This window comes from Ananas comosus, linkage group 14 (genome assembly GCF_001540865.1).
Source record: "Ananas comosus cultivar F153 linkage group 14, ASM154086v1, whole genome shotgun sequence".
Taxonomy (NCBI): Eukaryota; Viridiplantae; Streptophyta; class Magnoliopsida; order Poales; family Bromeliaceae; genus Ananas; species Ananas comosus.
This window is the reverse complement of record NC_033634.1, coordinates 1570104-1584798: the sequence shown is the minus strand read 5'-3', so window position 1 is coordinate 1584798 and position 14695 is coordinate 1570104. Positions and strand designations below refer to the sequence as shown.

Sequence of the window (14695 nt, the reverse complement as noted above, 5' to 3'; positions counted from 1 at the left end):
AAAAACAATTTGATTGGATGCAATACTTAGTGCCCATTTGGTACTAAAGGGTTATTTAAGACTATTAGGAGAAAAAAAGATGAGACAAAAACATAAAAAATTATACTTTTAAGTTTTTCAGTAGGACCATAGAAATTATATCACAACCGAATCGTTGCTATTGTTACCGCTCCGCACAAACCCAAACGGAGCCTAAGAGATATGCCTTGTGGGCTTTGAGCCCACTAAGCCCAATTAGCACTAGCAAATGTGGAGCCCTCACCATATGTAGTGTTTCTCCAAATAAATAATTTTTTTTTTAAAAAAATAGGGAACTAAAAAAAAAACCAAAAAAAAGAGGTTGTGAACAAACATAGGCCTTCTTGCAAATTACAACGAAACTCTATTGACCCCCAACTCATGTACATTTTGACAAGAGGACTAATTTGCTGTACAATTTCTTAAAATATTTATGTTGTTACAAAGAGACGAGGGGGCGAATGAGTTGACACTCAATTCGGCCCTACACTTCGATCAGGTTAGGTCTGAAGTTCGAACCCCCGTCAAAAGATGATGCTCACTGGCACTACTAAGCCGAATTCGAAGGCAGCACACAGTGGCCTGGCTAGCCCTGCGGCCTCCAAAACGGCCACCTCCGTTGCCTCGAGATTCGCGAGGGCTCGAGCCCGGATCTCAGCATCTCCCACATCACCTGCACATCTTCGTATCCGCAAGTTTGCACATCGTTGTGAAGCTTCAGAATTCCACTCCCTGCACAATTTTTATTCAAATTTTCACTTATTTTGATACTCCGGAAACTTATTTTAACTTTGTTTTTAATAATATTTAAAAAAAATTCCAAATTCAGTTCAAGTCCACATAACTAAGAATATGACAAATCTAATATTTTAAAAAATTTGAAGTTGAAATTGATTTGCGGACTTTATAAAAAGTTCTAAATTAGAACTTCATTGTTTTAAAAATATAATCTGAGATAAAATATTAAAATAAAAAAAATTGGCAAAAAAACAGAATATATATATTATATATATATATATATTATCTATATATATATATATATATATATAAATCTGGTCATGGTTGTGCTTGTAAAAGCACCAAGCATTTGGTGCTGTTAAATTTTCTGGTCCATTAGATTTTATCGCTTTGATGCAGTTTCACTGTTAGAGTTAATCATATTCAACCAATCCGGACGGCTCAATCTTAGGAAGGTCTCACATCATCCTACGTCGCACATTCCTTGACCAAGAGTCTAATATATCATATATATATCATATATATTTGATTCTATAGCAGAGCGTAATATATTAAGAAATTTTTTTCTCACAAAAGTAATTTTTAGGTGAGGGAGTTTCGTTCAGTAAAAACGAAGTAAGAGAATTAAATTGCAAATATGACAATTTTAGTGGGTTTTTTCAAATTATAATAAGAATAAACTTCAAATACTACCTATATGGTTTCTCTTTTTTCATTGAATATCATGTGATTTTAAGTATATTAATTTAGTATTCTATAATTTTATTTTATTTTTTTATGAGTTCTTCATTAACTTTTTATTAAATTATATACAAAAATACTTCAAATACTCATCTATAGTTTATCGAATATTCACTTTAATACATATTAGTTTTAACTTTATAACTGATTTAACAAAAAAATTAGTGAAGAGAATAAAAAAAAAAAAATCACAGAATACGAAAGTATTATTTTAAACCATGTGATATTAAAATGAAAAAGTACGAAACCACATGGATAGTGAACGTAAAAGGGCCGGTAAACTAACTGTGCACATGATACTAAAGTTAAAAGAGTATGAAACCACATGGGTGGTGATCATAAGAGGAACGGTGAGCTTACCGTCCACATGATATTAAAATAAGAAAGTACAAAATCACATAAGTTATCATCGTAAGGGGGTCAGTGAGCTTACTGTTTACATAATATTAAAGTAAAAGAGTACGAAATCACGGGAGCGGTAAGTGAAAAGGGGCCTGTGAGCTTACCGTCCTTTCGGGACCTGACGCGCCCGGCGACGGCGACCCAGGCGCGCTTCACCGGGAATACCACCTTCTTCTGCCATGACCACACCATCAAAGCGCCGGTAACCTCACCGACCGCGGAGCACCGGATCCGCCGCCTCCTCCTCCTCCTCTCCCGGCGACTCGGTTCCCCTCCCCTTCTAGGTCGTTTCCCGTTTCCCGTTTCCCGTTTCCCGTTTCTCGCCTCTGATCAACGTCGCTCTATGCAATGGGAGCCCCCTTTTATAGAGGAATTCTACACTGTCACACTTGCACCACGTCATCAATAACAAGCCAATCACATTCCTTCTTTTCAAACAAAAGTACAATAAAAATACTTTTTTACAATTATGATAGGACATATATTCTTAAAAGGATTAATTTGATTGGTTTGTTACGCCACGTCACTAATATACCCGTTGCATTCTAGAATTTTTCCCTTTTATGTGGGTTGGGTTGTTTTTAAGGTTGGAATGATATTCTCACGCCCTCGTTTTTTTTCTTTTGGGTGGGGTGTGGGGTAGCTATTTCGTGGAACCATCGAAACCTAAATATTATGTGTATTTCATTGCACTTCTAGCTAGGATAAAAAATATTTATGCAGCACACGAGATTGTTTAATCTATTATTTATGTAGTTTTAAAGTGTATTTTAATAGCATAATAAATAATAAATAGAACAGTATACGTAAGAGTTATTTTCGCTAGTGCCTATTTAGCACATTAGGCTCTGACTAACGAATCTTAAATTAATTATTAGTTAATAGTTTTAGCCAAAAAAGAATATATAAAAATATGCTTTGTTATTTTCGGTAGAATTGTATGGATTATATCTCGATCGGATTATTACAATCTATATAGCATGTTATCACTTTAAGGAATACAATTAATTTTTTTATTTATCGTATTTTCTTATCGCACACAAGATACTTTATTTACAAATTAACAAACTAAAAGTATTATTTAAATTTTCTAACATTTTTTTTTGATATTTTAATTTCTCATGATGTAACAAAAATACTCTCGAATTTTTTATTTAAATATTTGAATCAGCACATTAATTAGTTTTCAAAACAGTCCATTTATACGTTCCAAAANAACAAAAAAAAAAAAAAAAAAAAATTGCCTCAATAAAAGGTATAATTTATCACCTAACGTTTTGCACGTGATAAAGTTGTTTAAGTAATCGCACACCGACACCAACATTTCCGGCGTGTGAATATCGGACCCTTTTCTTAACTAAAAAAATTATTTATTTATTTATTTATTTATTTATTAACCACATCTGATTTCACGATAACCTTGCATTCCCACACACAGGACACAGTATTACAGGCCTGCACAATGACGTGGCGCGATTTGCAGAGCGCTGGGCCATCGGTGGGTCCCACATAACAGCTGATCACAGTTTGCCACGTTATCGTTATTTCGTGTTTGCTGTTTGGGGGCGGAACAGCAGATCTTGTTGCAGTACACGGGCTGGGGAGCTCGTTCGATGAGCGCGCAGACACGTGTCGTGATGTGAATGGGTGTAAGTCGTTGCTATCTTTTGACCAGTGTTGCCACGTGGATGTGCTCTCGAACTTCCTTTTGGGTCAAGGTCAATAAATAACTATTTCTCCGCTTCCGCGCAGTTGATTAGTACTCTGAATTATAATTTCAAAATTTTAAAAAATTTTATTTTTAGTATACGCATTTTAAAATTAGGCGACGTATCCCAATGCTTCAAAAAAAAAAAAAAAAATTGTTACTCGTTATTGCTTTGTTTAAATGGTACAAGCATGTATCTCCAAGCAAATCTAATAATTCATAATTTAGACACGATAACACTGGCTCATCATCAGTTCTTCGTTTGGATACGCTTTGAAATAAATTTCTTTAAAATGAAAGTTCATGTCCGGTAAGCTGTCGATGAATCTTCATTATGTGGGTGATTAATAGGAGGTTATTGCGATAACTTCACTCTTTAGTGAAAGCTAAGCTAGTACATGGACTTTTTTTTTTAGAGTCAAAAAGGTTTTATTGAAATTCAAACCAAGGAGAGAAATATATGCCTTTAATATATTGGAATACTTTTCTTCTAATTCTTTGTTGATGGTTAGCGAAGGTATATATTTCTGTACCATTCTAATAATATCAAATGTCGCAAAAGAGATAAAGAGATCAATTTATCAAATAGAAAATGAAATTAAAATTTTGGAGTTTGGAATTGAGAGAAATGGTGAGTTAATCACCTTTTGGGCACCCCACTTTGCCTTCCATAAAGATCTGTAAGCTTCCAAATGAGTCAGAGACCAAAATCCTATGTGGATCCCATCAATGTCTAGTTGCCATTGTGAATGATTTTAGTGCTTTGAAAAGGTTGAAAGAGAGAGAGAAAGCCAAAGAGGCAAAGTCCCACTTCTATATTAGCATTATAAAATATTTAAAAAAAACTGACCGTCCCTAGCGCAAGTGACAGAGAGCTTGATAGTTGGTACTCGAGATCTTAAGTTCGAATCTTAGTTGATTCACATTTTCAGCTAAATTTATTTCTAAAAAAATAAACGAAGCACGTAGCATGCTACCTTTCTTTCAAAAAAAACAAAAAACAAAAAACTTCAAATATCAGTTCTGTAATTTTGTATTTTTTTATTTTAATATTTTATAGTTTAAAATATATCACTTTTGTACCATATAATTTTTTTTTATTATCTTCCTCACTAATTTTTTTTGTTAAATCAGTGACAAAGATAAAATTAAAGAATACTAAAATGAATATTCGATAAACTATAGGTGGGGTATCTAAATTTTTTTGTATATGATTTAACGAAAAGTTAACGAAAGAGGTGACAAAAGGAGAATAATGAAACTACAGAATACTAAATTGATACATTTTAAAATTTACCTCAAGGCAAAAGTGCGAAACCACACGATGGTATTTAAAATTTACCCTAAAATATTTCCTACCAATAATATATCAGTATTTTTTATTTCAGATAGGTTGTGTGCTAATCCCATTAATTTATATAAGACGGTGACGTCTATTTAAGAATAATATAATTAATTTTAAGTTAAAATAATATGTAAAGATTTATTTTTTATTTTTTTGATATGGCTGCAGATGCTTCATGTGTTGTCACTTATGACAACAAATGTTATAAATTTTGGGCTATAGAAAGAGGGCCATGGGCCGCCAATCCGGCCCATTGGAATCTTCAATGTTTTCGAAAACACTCTATATTAAATACAAGGTTATTTCAAGGGTAAATAAATAATAAAAAAGGAGGTTTCCATGACATATGATAGATTAAAATGAACTGTAAAAACAATTGAGCTATATGTATCATCATTGACCTACTTGTCAACGTTGGGTGATGCTATTGACTAACTTATGTTTTGACATATAAATTTACTAAATTTAGTCATCATGCATTGATCGAATTTGACCAGGTTCAAGAAACTTAATTTGTATGTTATTATTCGCTCCTATCCATCGTACGTTAGAAAAATACGTGAGTAAGTTTCTTTAAAAAATTTATAAACATTCATCTATACATAAATCTTTTTGAAATCGTGCATCATTGGTGACACATCTTAACTCAAAATATTGGTGGTTTAAAATATGAGCGAGGGTCTTATGGAAGAGAATAATTTCTTTCAATAAAATCTTAAGGAAGTTGTAAACTAATTATTTCTACCTAGCATGCATAGATAAAGAAGGAAAAATAAATAATTCAAACTTTGCCATGTCCATCCGACCCTCCATATATATATATATATATATATATATATATATATATATATATATATATATTCTTTTATATATTAAAGAAAAAGGAGAAATTTATGGAGCTTAAGAATCCCACACTCTAATTTATGCTAGACCCATATTTTCCTCCTCTTGAGCTTGTTAGTGTCATTATTATTATTATTATTTTGAATGGTATATGAAAGTGCTAATTTCATTTTTTAAGATTAGAGAGAATAATGCTATGTTCACCGTAATATGATGAGATTAGTAATAGATTATCACAAAAGAAAGAGGCAATAGTTAATTTTCTACGAAAGTATTAGTCAAAATATAGTACTGTTGAAAAAGTGCAAGAAAGGTAGTATGCTATCCGCTTTGTATATTTTTTTTAAAATAAACTTAACTGGAAATGTGAATCAATTAGAATTCGAACTTGAGATTTCGGATACTAACCACAAAACTTTTTGCTATTTGCGTTAGGGGCGGTGGGTCAAATATATTCTTCTCAATAAACCTCTTTAATAATTTGAGTAAATCTCTCTCCTCATATCAGTATATCACCACCTTTGAGAAGCTTTCCATGAAATAATATTTGTACACCAAAAAAAAAAAAAAGAAAAAAAGGAAGAGAAAACACTTGTTAGGCACCATTACATTGACTCTGGTATCTAATAAGTTCTACCTACCAATGGATTTGAACCAATTAACTCCTTGCATATAAAAGCAATACTCTAATCACTGAGTTAGTGTATGCATAGACCTAATTAAATTGCATGCCTAGCTAAACTCTATTTTATGTTCCTTTTTTTTTTTTTTGGATTAAACAGGGATTTATCCTATTTTTGGAGTACAGTGGAACAAGGAGTAAAATCAGCACATACAGGAAAATGAATTACATAAGTTGAACCCACAATCCAAACTCAATCATCCCCCCAGGTGGATCTCCAGAACTATACTTCAGCCATAATGGATTTTTTCATTTCTTCGTGCGTGACTCGTCGATTGCGAAAGATCATCGAATTTCGCTCTTTCCAAAGAGCCCAACAGGCTGCAGTAAAACAGAGGTCGAATAGTGTTCTTGTAGTTCCCGACAGTATATATCTATTGCGATTTCACCGGGTTGGGATGTCAACCGCTCGGTTAATCACATGGTCTGCAGATGACGCGGCACTATCAAGGACCAAAGTCCAAACAAATCTCGAATAGATGCATCCAAAGAGGAGATGTTCCAGATTATCATCATGGGCGGAACATAGCATGCATATTGAAGGTCCATGCCATCCTCGTTTAGCAAGTAAATCGGCTGTCAAGAGCCGATTCCTCGCAGCTAGCCACATAAATACCTTGATCCTGAGCGGAATCTTGATCTTCCAAAGATGAGGCAGCCTACAGTCCTTGACTCCACCAAAGGCGAAAAAAGCATAAGCATTCCTAGTCGAGAAACGTCCTATTTTATGTTCTTAATTATCGCCGTTGAGGGATTCCACAACCACTTTAGCAAATAACGAATGAAATTTTTTGCAAAGATAATCTCCATTTAAATAAAATGATCACATCTGGCATCTATTTGCTTTGAGATTTGTGCAAGTTTACTGGATGGACAGTGGATGTGACCGTCTCCAAATGCACACCATTCCCACCAAATTTTGGTTCACAAGTAACCATCATAATTTTATATTATTAATTATTAATCCACCAAAGTTAAGCTTCTTAATCGAGCGTTAAGGAGCTTAATTAATTATGCATGACTTGTGCAAATATATGATTAAGCCTCGAAGGCAATTTTTTTTTTATTTTAGAATGAAATGAGAATGAGAATCTAATTTCTGTAAAATAAAAATTACTAGCGGAATCAGTAAATCTCGTTCCGATTCCAGAGATAAGAATAAGTGACACAAATGTGCCGTGAAAGTGTTTCCGTTCACAAGTCACCATTTGGTCTCCCACCTTACATATAAGTATATAACAGCGGAGAGCTTGGACAGGGAGAGCTCAACCAATTCACACTATTATAGGAACAAATAAACAAGAGCTTTTAGAAGAAGCCATTTCAGAGATAAAATAAAAGCGCTTCTTTGGAGAGCTTTTGAGCCATGGAAGGAGGAGAAGAAGGGGGGATGAGGAGGAGGAGGAGAGTGGTGGTGGTGGGCGGCGGCGTCGCCGGAGCCTTCCTCGCCAAGACCTTACAATCCGACTCCGATTTAGTCCTCATTGACCCGTAACGAGCTCTTTCCTTTTTTTTTTTTCTTCTGGCTCGAACTTTCTAAATTGTTGCAATTAAGTCTCAGAATCTAATTTAGTTAGCTAAATATTAATAGATTATGAACATAGAAGTGACGTTGGAGTATTGCGATTGATGATGCGATAGTAAACTAAGATGACATATCTATTCTATATCAATAATCTGGCAATATTTAGTCAATTAAATTAGATTGTGCAGCTTGACTGTAATCATTCAGAAAATTCAAGCCAGGAATTATTATAGTTTAAGAACCAAATGAGATTGTAATAGTCTCATTTGATTGCATAAAATGATGGAATTATATTGACATATGTTAGCTATTCAAAAGAACAAAATTTTCANATAATCTGGCAATATTTAGTCAATTAAATTAGATTGTGCAGCTTGACTGTAATAATTCAGAGAATTCAAGCCAGGAATTATTATAGTTTAAGGACCAAATGAGATTGTAATAGTCTCATTTGATTGCATAAAATGATGGAATTATATTGACATATGTTAGCTATTCAAAAGAACAAAATTTTCAAAGATAATTTTGTATGGTATTCAACATATATATAGTCTAAATTACCGTGAACATCCTCACATTTTCATATCATAGAGGAATTGGGTTACTATCCTCTTCATAGTTGCAAGGGAGTTAGCATGTTAATCAATGACAATGCAAATTTCCCTCCATTGTAAATGTTATGATATTTTAAGCTTTTTATGCACAAAAGAAGGTGTAATTAAACCATATGTCAATTACAACTCTACATTCAACTAACTGGGTAGGAGTTGTAACATACATTGGCTCACTCCATTTTCTAATGGTTATATACTCATCTGCAGTTGTATATTTCACCTGATCAATTCGCCATAGTTATCGATATGTCCCTACTTGTTTATCATCTTTTATGCAGTAACGCACTAAATTCTCGTCTTAATACGCGCCTTTTTGATGTTCCTTAATGTTATTACACTATCAGGAAGGAATATTTTGAGATCCCATGGGCCTACCTGCGAGCAATGGTGGAGCCGCCGTTTGCGGAGAAAATACTGATCAAGCACACCGACTATCTCACCAACGCGGTAATCGTCACATCGCGTGCGATCGGTGTAACAGAAACAGAGGTTTTGACCGATGAGGGGCGTTCGATCCCGTACGACTTTCTCATCGTAGCTACCGGTCACGCCGATCCTGTTCCGAGAAGCAGGAATGGCAGGATCGAGCAGCTCCGAGAAGGCACGTTTCATATGCTGCAATTTTTCGTTTAAAACATTCATCTAAATACAGCTAGAATGTGATTCAGATTTGATGATTCGAGAAAAGGATGGCAGATCCTTGAATTTCTCTAACTATTAAAGTGCTTTTTGGAATTTCAGAGCACGAAAAGATAAAGTCATCTAGCTCTGTCCTAATTATCGGAGGCGGTCGCAGGGGCGTCGAACTCGCAGGAGAGATTGCGAGCGACTACCCGGAGAAGAAGGTGACTCTGGTCCACAAAGGATCAAGATTGCTCGAACATCTAGGACCGAAAGCTTCTGTGAAAGCGCTGAAATGGTTAAAAAAGAAGGATGTAGAAGTGCTTTTCGAGCAAACAGTAGATCCAGGCTCCGTATCGGAGGGTCAGAAGGAGTTCAAAACATCAGCTGGGAAACCTGTTGCAGCAGATTGCCATTTCGTCTGCACCGGTTGGCCGTTGGCTTCCTCGTGGCTTCAAGAAACCGTCTTAGGCAAGAGCTTAGACGAGCACGGACGGTTGATGGTTGACGGGAATTTGAGAGTGAAAGGCCAAAAGAACGTATTCGCGATCGGAGATATTACCGATATCAAGGTAAGTACTGCATCTTACCAATGAGAATGATGTGTTTTGCGTAAAATGGGGATGGAATTATTGTGCAGGAACTGAAACAAGGATATGTAGCTCAGGCTCATGCAGCAGTGGTAGCCAAGAACGTAAAGCTGCTGATGAAGGGAGCTAAAGAAACCAAGATAGTCGCTTACAAGGCCGGTTCTGTGTTCGCGGTCATATCCTTGGGACGGAAAAGCGCGGTGGCTCAATTCCCTTTCGCGACTATAAGCGGGCGTGTGGCCGCCATGACCAAATCCAAGGACTTGTTTGTGGCATGGACGAGGAAAACCATGGGGTTAAGCCCCTAGTACGTTGCAGTATGTGAAAAACACTTGCTGAGTCAAGTTGTGTGTATCTGTATCTCAATAGATGCATGCTAATGCCAGATCCTACATGCGTACATTAGAAAAATATGTGTGCAAGTTTCTTCAAAGACATATAAAACATAGATTTTATAAGCATTCGTCTGCACGCAAATCTTCTCCTACTAATGCTATTGACCATGTTAGTGTGACTCCCCAACTTCTCAGGGGTTCACCTATTCTAGAACTACTCCTGTCCTAGCATGCTTAACTCTCTTAATTTCTTGGGCCTAGTCACCATAAAAAATACTTAAGCCGGATTAAGAGTTCTAATCCTATTATATCTTATATATAGGACTATCTGGGGTCTCGCAATCTCCCCCCTCTTTAAACCCTGACATTCTTGTCATGCTCAGACTCGCAAATATCAGACGATGTGAAACTCGTCTCGCTAGCCTTGCATTCCCACCCCGACTCAGTCGAAACTCATCTCACACTTCCGGCTGGTAATTGGCTCTGATACCAACTGTAACGCCCCAATTTTCCAGAGGGTCATCCATCCTGGGACTACTCCCGTCCTAGCATGCTTAACTCTCTTAACTTTTTAAATTTAGCCATCACCCAAAATACTTAAGCCTGATTAAGAGTTCTAGTCATATTATATCTTATATATAGAACTATCTGAGATCTCACGGTTAGTGTTAATTTCAATTTTAAAGATTGGAAAGGATTTTTATTTTTTTAACAAAAGTATTGTTGGAGTAGAACTGCTCAAAAAGCCCCAGATATATTCTTTTGAGTAAATTTCTCTCCTCATGAGACCATCTCTGGAAAGCTCTCTAAAAAATAATAATTGTACACAGAAAAAAAAAATGGTCCACATATGATATATGCCTAAGAAGTACTAAATATTTTTTGTTTAATTAATCCTTATATATATAAGTCCACTTTTGGCCAACCAATTATTTTGTGTAGACAGGGTGGCACATCATTTAAACATGCCAACCTCTTGTACTAACATAATTAGATAATTAGATGCCCTTGGAGTTTATATGCTTATTTATTTTAGAAATATGTCCAAAGGCTTTTATTAAAATATAGGATCTTAATTATGAGAAGATAACATTCCGGTTCGAGAGGGTCTGGCTCTCTAAGGAGGATTTCACCAACAAAGTTCCAATTTGGTGGAACGAGGTGGCAAATAAGGAGTCGGCTATCCTCACTTTGACGGCAAAACTCAGACACTGTAGGGTCAGGATGAAGGAATGGTGTAAGACGAATTTTCATAGTTTAGACAACGCTATCAAGTGTCTCCAGGCGGAAATCCAACGGATTGACTAGTTTGAGGAACGGAATATCCTGACGCAGGATTTACGGGACAAACGGGTAGACCTCTTATCTCAACTTCAGATAATACTTAAGGAGGAGGAAATTCTCTGGAAAACGAGAGCGAAACAGCATTGGCTTAAAGAAGGGGACAACAACACAAAATTCTTTCATGCGGTGGCGAATGGATGGAAGCGAAGCAACACAATAGAGTTTATTGAAGATGACACGGGTAGACAAATCTCCAATGACGTTCAAATGAGAGCCCATTTCTTTCAGTCCTTCAAACGACTGTTTGGCCAGGAAGATGATGGCCCTTCTTTAATAGGAGATTGGGGTGACTTGTGTAGTGAGGACACCCTAGATAACCCGGGAGCCCTTACTACTCCTTTTACAATGGAAGAGGTGAAGAAGGCAACCTTTCAATTGGGCGGTGAGAAGGCACCTGGACCGGACGGTTTTCCTCTTATTTTCTTCCAACACTTCTGGGAGAGAGTTAAGGAGAACATTTTTAATATCTTCTTAGATCTGCAAAATAACGTTTTGCTTACGACCTCGACAGATTATGCTTACGTTTGTCTCATTCCGAAAAAGGAAGGAGCGAGTAAAGTCGAACACTTCAGACCGATAAGCCTCATAAATGGAATTCAGAAGATCATATCGAAAGTGCTGGCGAATAGACTTGCGGCCATTTTACCGACGATTATATCTCCGGCCCAGTCGGCCTTTTTGAAAGGACGTCTACTAGCTGACTCCTTCGTTACTGCAAGTGAACTCCTTAATTGGTCTGCTAAATCCGGTAAGGAGTGTGTCAGCATTAAAGTCGATTTCGAGAAAGCCTACGATAACGTGAGATGGAACTTCCTACATGGTTTAATGAGGTGGCTTGGGTTCAGTGAGACATGGTGGTCATTTTCTCGAACAATGTATCTGCAACGCCAAAATAGCTGTATTGGTAAACGGAACGCCGACAATGTGGTTCAAAACTAGGAAGGGGCTGAGACAGGGAGACCCGCTTTCCCCCTACCTTTTCATCCTGGTGGCTGATTGTCTTACCAGGATCACGGAAGCAGCTAGGAAGAATAGCCTGATTCAAGGAATCGGCCCTTCGGCAAATTGCCAGACAGTACTTCTTCAGTACGCAGACGATACGTTATTTTTCTCGGAGCCAAAGAAGGGTGCAATGCGGAATCTGCTGTTCATCTGGAAGATATTTGAATGGGCCTCAGGTCTCAAGATAAATACGAATAAGACGGAACTAGTCTACTTGGGACCCAATGTTAGTAGAGCTAGTAGACTCGCCGATATTTTGGGATGTAGAGTAGGCAAGCTACCATTTCGGTACTTGGGACTGACTCTCCTCACCAGAACCCTTCGGAAGGAAGATTGGGTCCCGATTATCAATCGTATTCAGGCACGTATAGAGGGTTGGAAGGCAAAACTCCTCTCTCACGGGGGTAGACTGATCCTGGTCAACTCGGTACTTTCGAACCTACCGCTATTCTACTTCAGTATATTCAAAGCGCCGCAATGGGTGCTGAACCGTATAGAAGGCTTGAGAAGAGCGTTTTTCTGGAAAGGTAGTTCGAAGATTACAGGGGGTTCATGTCTGGTGAGTTGGAAACTAATCTGTAGAAGCAAAAAAGAAGGGGGACTAGGAGTCAAAGACATGGAAGCAACGAATACGGCTCTACTATCCAAATGGTGGTGGCGCTTCTTCAAAAAGCCGAATCAGCTATGGGGGAGGTTGATTAAATCTTTATATTATACCAGAAAAAGGCCGTTATATGAGGGAAGAGCCTTCCGACCCCACTCCCAGTGGTGGAGAAGTGTGGTGAGATGTCGAGAAGTGTTCAGATGTGGTGTTTCGTACGCGCTCGGCAACGGGAAAAATATCAGGCTGTGGTCAGATATTTGGATAGAAGAAACCCCTCTCAGTACTAGATTTCCATGTATTCATTCCAGTGTTGTCAACAAGGAGGCCACAGTTTCAAAATGCTGGAATGATAAAGAGTGGAGATGGCGTTTTATAACCAGAACCCTTATTGCGAATACAGACAGTGACGCCCGCCGGCAGAGGACTGTGCTCAAAAATCTGATTGCTCAGTATAGTCCATCGGATACACCAGATACAATTAAGTGGAGATGGACTACGAATCAAATCTTTACGGTCAAATCGCTTTACGAGTTCATCACTGATGCAGGGCAGAGAGACTCCGTCTATGTTCACCTCTGGAGGCTCAGAATTCCAGTCAAAATCAAAATTTTCATTTGGATACTTCTCCGCAAGAGATTGCTTACCGCAGACAGAATTATCCGAAGAGGGGGTCACGTTGATCCGTATTGCATTTTTTGTGCTATAATAGCACAAACCTGTGATCACCTTTTTCGGGAGTGTATATTCGTCAGATACCTTCTACTTTGCACGGGAGTTGCAGACATAAGCGAATCGGAAGTAGGGGGTGTCAGGAGGATATGGGCTGAATTAGGTAACATCCACAATGCCGAGTTGAGAGCAAAAAGTCTAACCCGATTGGCGGCAATCTAGTGGGTGGTATGGACAGAGCGAAACAACAGGATCTTCCGTGAGGGGAGCCTTAATGCTATCCGGGTTCTTGAACGAGTCACTTCTTTGATCACAGATTGGATTGAGGTCAGGTAACCAGTTCTTCGGACTGAGGAGTTTCTCCCTTTTGTATCTTATTTGTAAGGGTAGCTATAGGGCCCTTTCGTATCTTATTTGTAAGGGTAGCTATAGGGTAGTCTAGATTTTCTATTGTATTTTTGTAATTGTTGGATTCGCTTCGGAGGCCCTGGCTGCCTCCAATATGTAAGCCTAGTTCATTTTGCTTAATGAATGAAGCAGGTAGCAAGTTACCTATTTCTCAAAAAAAAAAAAAAAAAACATTTTAGAGAAACATTTGAGAACAACCCCTTAAAGAAAAGAAAAAAAAACGAAAAGGTGATGGTCTCTGAAGGTGGAAAAGAACCAAAGAAGAAAATATAAGATATATAACAAAACCACTATAAGAAGCAAGCATCACAATTTAGTATTAATCACTTATCCACCAAGTTAAGCTTCTTAATTAAGCATTAAGGAGCTTAATTAAGCATGGCTTGTATAAATGAATATGATTAACCCTCAAAAGCAATTTGTTCAAGGGCAAAGTTTACAGAATAGCCCCCGTACTATCCTAATAATTTTATTTGGTTTCTGTGCTTTTAACTTAGTAAATCTAC

At 37.2% G+C, this 14695-nt stretch overlaps 2 protein-coding genes across 2 annotated transcripts; one reads left to right on the top strand and one right to left on the bottom strand.

The window, feature by feature from the left end:
• Positions 341–2140, bottom strand: LOC109720655. Its single transcript, XM_020247910.1, has 2 exons — positions 2004–2140; positions 341–750 (listed from the first exon to the last, which is right to left on the bottom strand). The coding sequence occupies exons 1-2, from the start codon at positions 2089–2091 to the stop codon at positions 605–607; spliced, it is 234 nt and encodes a 77-aa protein (XP_020103499.1). The 5' UTR covers positions 2092–2140; the 3' UTR covers positions 341–604.
• On the top strand, positions 7771–10298 carry LOC109719938 (apoptosis-inducing factor 2-like). The gene is made up of 4 exons (XM_020246794.1): positions 7771–7968; positions 8961–9217; positions 9358–9809; positions 9878–10298. Exons 1-4 carry the CDS (start codon positions 7844–7846, stop codon positions 10133–10135), a joined length of 1092 nt encoding a protein of 363 aa, XP_020102383.1. The 5' UTR covers positions 7771–7843; the 3' UTR covers positions 10136–10298.

What these genes read in the sequence shown, in the direction of transcription:
- LOC109720655 (XM_020247910.1), bottom strand. Translation starts at nt 2,091, where the DNA reads ATGGTGTGGTCATGGCAGAAGAAGGTGGTATTCCCGGTGAAGCGCGCC. An exon ending in CGTCAGGTCCCGAAAGGACG is followed by an intron (nt 751 to 2,003) that starts GTAAGCTCACAG and finishes AAAATTGTGCAG; the next exon opens with GGAGTGGAATTCTGAAGCTT.
- LOC109719938 (XM_020246794.1), top strand. Translation starts at nt 7,844, where the DNA reads ATGGAAGGAGGAGAAGAAGGGGGGATGAGGAGGAGGAGGAGAGTGGTG. An exon ending in GATCGAGCAGCTCCGAGAAG is followed by an intron (nt 9,218 to 9,357) that starts GCACGTTTCATA and finishes TTGGAATTTCAG; the next exon opens with AGCACGAAAAGATAAAGTCA. An exon ending in GAGATATTACCGATATCAAG is followed by an intron (nt 9,810 to 9,877) that starts GTAAGTACTGCA and finishes ATTATTGTGCAG; the next exon opens with GAACTGAAACAAGGATATGT.